Genomic DNA, 3,808 nt, shown 5'->3' on the forward strand with positions numbered 1-3,808 from the left:
ATATATATATATATATATATATATATATATATATATATATACATGCATATATATATATATGTACATATATATGCATATACTCATATATTATTTGTACTACACGATCGAACGCATGCCTCATCATTGCAAGTAAATTTTGAACTTTATACCAATAATGTATACAGACATATATGTTCTTACCAAAGTAATTAGGGGTTTGTCCTTCCAGGTATGTAAAAGTTTGATAGTTGTCATATAGACTTTAGTCTCTCTCTATCACCTTTCAACAGCATTATTGATGAAGAGACAATAGAACAATTTTACAACATAATAAAAATAAGTTTTATTTTTTTGATGATGCTTGGTTTCACAATTCCTGTCATTCAGCTTAGCAGCCACTGATTGAGTTGTAGTTTGGTATTGGAAGGTTAAGGGCTTCCTTGATGCCTGCCAGAGACGCAAGTAGCTATCACCATCGAAGGCATCGAGGTGAAGAGTGCTTCGTCGAGGAGCGAAGAGTTGTCATGTAGAAGGTCTGTCGCGCAACTGCCTAACAAAATGAAACTCACTCTTTAAGTACCAGTTTTACTACACATGCACAACTCGAGGAGCTTCCGGTGGTGATGTCCCCTGCGCATGCGCAGAATAGTACTTCCTCAATGGCGGTTATAATTTCGCGCCTCTACACATACATCCACAAGTCACTGACTGAATACACTATGTGTGATCTAAGTCATACTGGACTACACTCGCTACACGTATTCCAGTTTGATTACAGACTCCAAATCCAAACGAGTGTAAGTTTCCGAGTTAGGCAGAGAATAATTAATAACAAAGATGGTTTGTGGTCCACTACTGTTGTGTCAGACATATTCTTTAATGATGAACAAAAGTGTGACATCCTGCAAAACAACTGTTTTAGTCTAGTTGCCAGTACCGCCTGACTGGCCTTCGTAGGATTTTCGAGTGAGATCATTGCCAGTGCCCCTGGACTGGCTCTTGTGCGGGTGGCACATAAAATACACCATTTTGAGCGTGGCCGTTGCCAGTACCGCCTGACTGGCCTTCGTGCTGATGACACGTAAAAGCACCCACTACACTCTCGGAGTGGTTGGCATTAGGAAGGGCATCCAGCTGTAGAAACTCTGCCAAATCAGATTGGAGCCTGGTGTAGCCATCTGGTTTCACCAATCCTCAGTCAAATCGTCCAACCCATGCTAGCATGGAAAGCGGACATTAAACGATGATGATGAACTTCTCAGAAAACAGAACATAATGCCAGGAGAGTGAGTAGCTTCTGCTGTTAATAAGTTTATATTAAAGACCACGTTAGAAAGGTCTCCAGAATGTGGTGGTAGATAGGCGATGCAGCATGCGGTGAGAGAAATGAAGGGAAGAAAAACGGAGGAAAGGGATGGCTTCACAAAGATTTGTAGTACAAATCTAAGAGTTGTGAATACAATTTACGTTGGGAACCAACGCAACACTACACTAAATGGAGCCTAAGATTCTTTCAAGGAGACAAAAACAGCAATTAAGATAGGGGAGGGGGTGACATCCTTCCATATATACTTGTATACACAAATACATAAACAGATAAATATACCGACACACATACATGCCCATACTCCTATACACACATACAGTACCAAGCAAGGGTGTTTGTTTGACAGTTTGAAACATCAAGAACATTTTCATTTTGCCTGAGTGTCAAACACACATACGTATGTATATATATTTGGATATATACACATGATGTGGAAGTGCAATGGCCCAGTGGTCAGGGCAGCGGACTTGCGGTTTCGATTCCCGGACCGGGCGTTGTGATTGTTTATTGAGTGAAAACACCTAAAAGCACCACGAGGCTCCGGCAGGGGATGGTGGCGAACCCTGCTGTACTCTTTCTCCACAACTTTCTCTCACTCTTACTTCCTGTTCCTGTCGTGCCTGTAATTCAAAAGGATCAGCCTTGTCACATTCTGTGTCACGCTGAATATCCCCGAGAACTACGTTAAGGGTACACGTGTCTGTGGAGTGCTCAGCCACTTGCACGTTAATTTCACGAGCAGACTGTTCTGTTGATCGGATCAACTGGAACCCTCGACGTCGTAAGCGACGGAGTGCCAACATATACACATGATATATATCCAAATATACAAACACATGGACATGGTAATGTATTCTTGTACTGACATATACGCCAACACATCTACATATTTACGCATGTATGTATCACACTTTTCTAAGATTTTGCCATTTTGTTGAATATGTTGCACAAATAGCACATGTGAAAAATTTGAAGTTTTTTAATTTGTCTGTAGAAGGGACTCCATGCTTCTACCCCATACAAAAGTATGTTCAAAATACAAGAAATGTATACACTTATTTGAGTTATCAGACTGATATCGTGTTCACACAAACACACATACATGTATATATAAAATTAAATACACATCCGAAAGGGCTACTACTAGTTTCATGCTATTAGGATACGTGAACAAGCATATTTATAAACTATGCCATGTATCTTAAGGGTATACAGCCAAATCTGGGTGGAACTTGGAGCAGCACTGGCTTTCTACCTCATGCCTGCATATGAAATGGACCTTAAAGTATGATAATGATGATGATGAAAACACAACAAAGACAAAATCAATATCACTTAAAACTTTTATTCATTATTTTCCAAGAAATTCCTCAAAAATCCAGCACGATCATCTTCAGAAATCAAAGTCATTTCTGTGTTGATATATTTAAATACATACATGATGTTAAGGTTGATATTCATGAATCTCATATTGATATTGATGCAATTGAAGTTGATAATGTCAAGCTTGGAGAGGAATAAACCCTGTCTTTTAGCAGACAAAATATTCATAATTGTTGTCCTGTTGTAATAAATTTTGATATTGATACTGTTACACCTGTGTATGAATATTCAGATGTTTACTTAAGTGGCCTTTTGCATGGAATGATTTACCACAGATATTACAAGGATATGGCTTCTCTCCTGTATGAATAAATTTGTGGTTTGTCAAGACATAATTTCTAGAGAAAGATTTACCACAGATATTACAATGAAATGGCTTCTCTCCTGTATGAATACGCTTGTGTTTTGTCAAGACACCATTTGTAGAGAAAGATTTACCACAGATATCACACTGATATGGTTTTTCTCCTGTATGAACACGGTTGTGTATAGTTAAAGCGCGATTTTCGGAAAATGATTCACCACAGATATCACATTGATATGGTTTTTCTCCAGTATGAATACGTTTGTGTGTAGTCAAGGAATTATTTGAAGACAATAATTTACCACAGATATCGCATTCATATGGCTTCTCACCTGTATGTGTACGTTTGTGTTTAGCCAAGTCACCACTTCGAGAGAATGATTTACCACAGATATCACACTGATATGGTTTTTCCCCAGTATGGATACGTTTATGACTAGTTACACTGCTATTTTCAGAAAATGATTTACCACAGATATTACAATGATATGGCTTCTCTCCTGTATGAATACGCTTGTGGTTTGTCAAGACATCATTGCTAGAGAAAGATGTACCACAGATATTACAATGATATGGCTTCTCTCCTGTATGAATACGCTTGTGTTTTGTCAAGACACCATTTGTAGAGAAAGATTTACCACAGATATCACACTGATATGGTTTTTCTCCTGTATGAACACGGTTGTGTATAGTTAAAGCGCAATTTCCGGAAAATGATTTACCACAGGTATCACACTGATATGGTTTTTCTCCTGTATGAACACGGTTGTGTATAGTTAAAGCGCAATTTCCGGAAAATGATTTACCACAGGTAT

At 38.4% G+C, this 3,808-nt stretch overlaps 1 protein-coding gene across 1 annotated transcript in view; it reads right to left on the reverse strand.

Moving 5' to 3' along the window:
• Window positions 1-2,631: 2,631 nt before the first annotated feature.
• LOC106880331 (zinc finger protein 665) overlaps window positions 2,632-3,808 on the reverse strand; it is a 3,873-nt gene continuing 2,696 nt past the window's right edge. The window contains exon 3 of the mRNA XM_052977970.1: window positions 2,632-3,804. Coding sequence (XP_052833930.1) covers window positions 2,898-3,804 — 907 coding nt within the window. The 3' untranslated portion in view covers window positions 2,632-2,897. The remainder of the gene's footprint in view (window positions 3,805-3,808) is intronic.

This window comes from Octopus bimaculoides, chromosome 29 (genome assembly GCF_001194135.2).
Source record: "Octopus bimaculoides isolate UCB-OBI-ISO-001 chromosome 29, ASM119413v2, whole genome shotgun sequence".
In the NCBI taxonomy this organism is placed as follows: domain Eukaryota; kingdom Metazoa; phylum Mollusca; class Cephalopoda; order Octopoda; family Octopodidae; genus Octopus; species Octopus bimaculoides.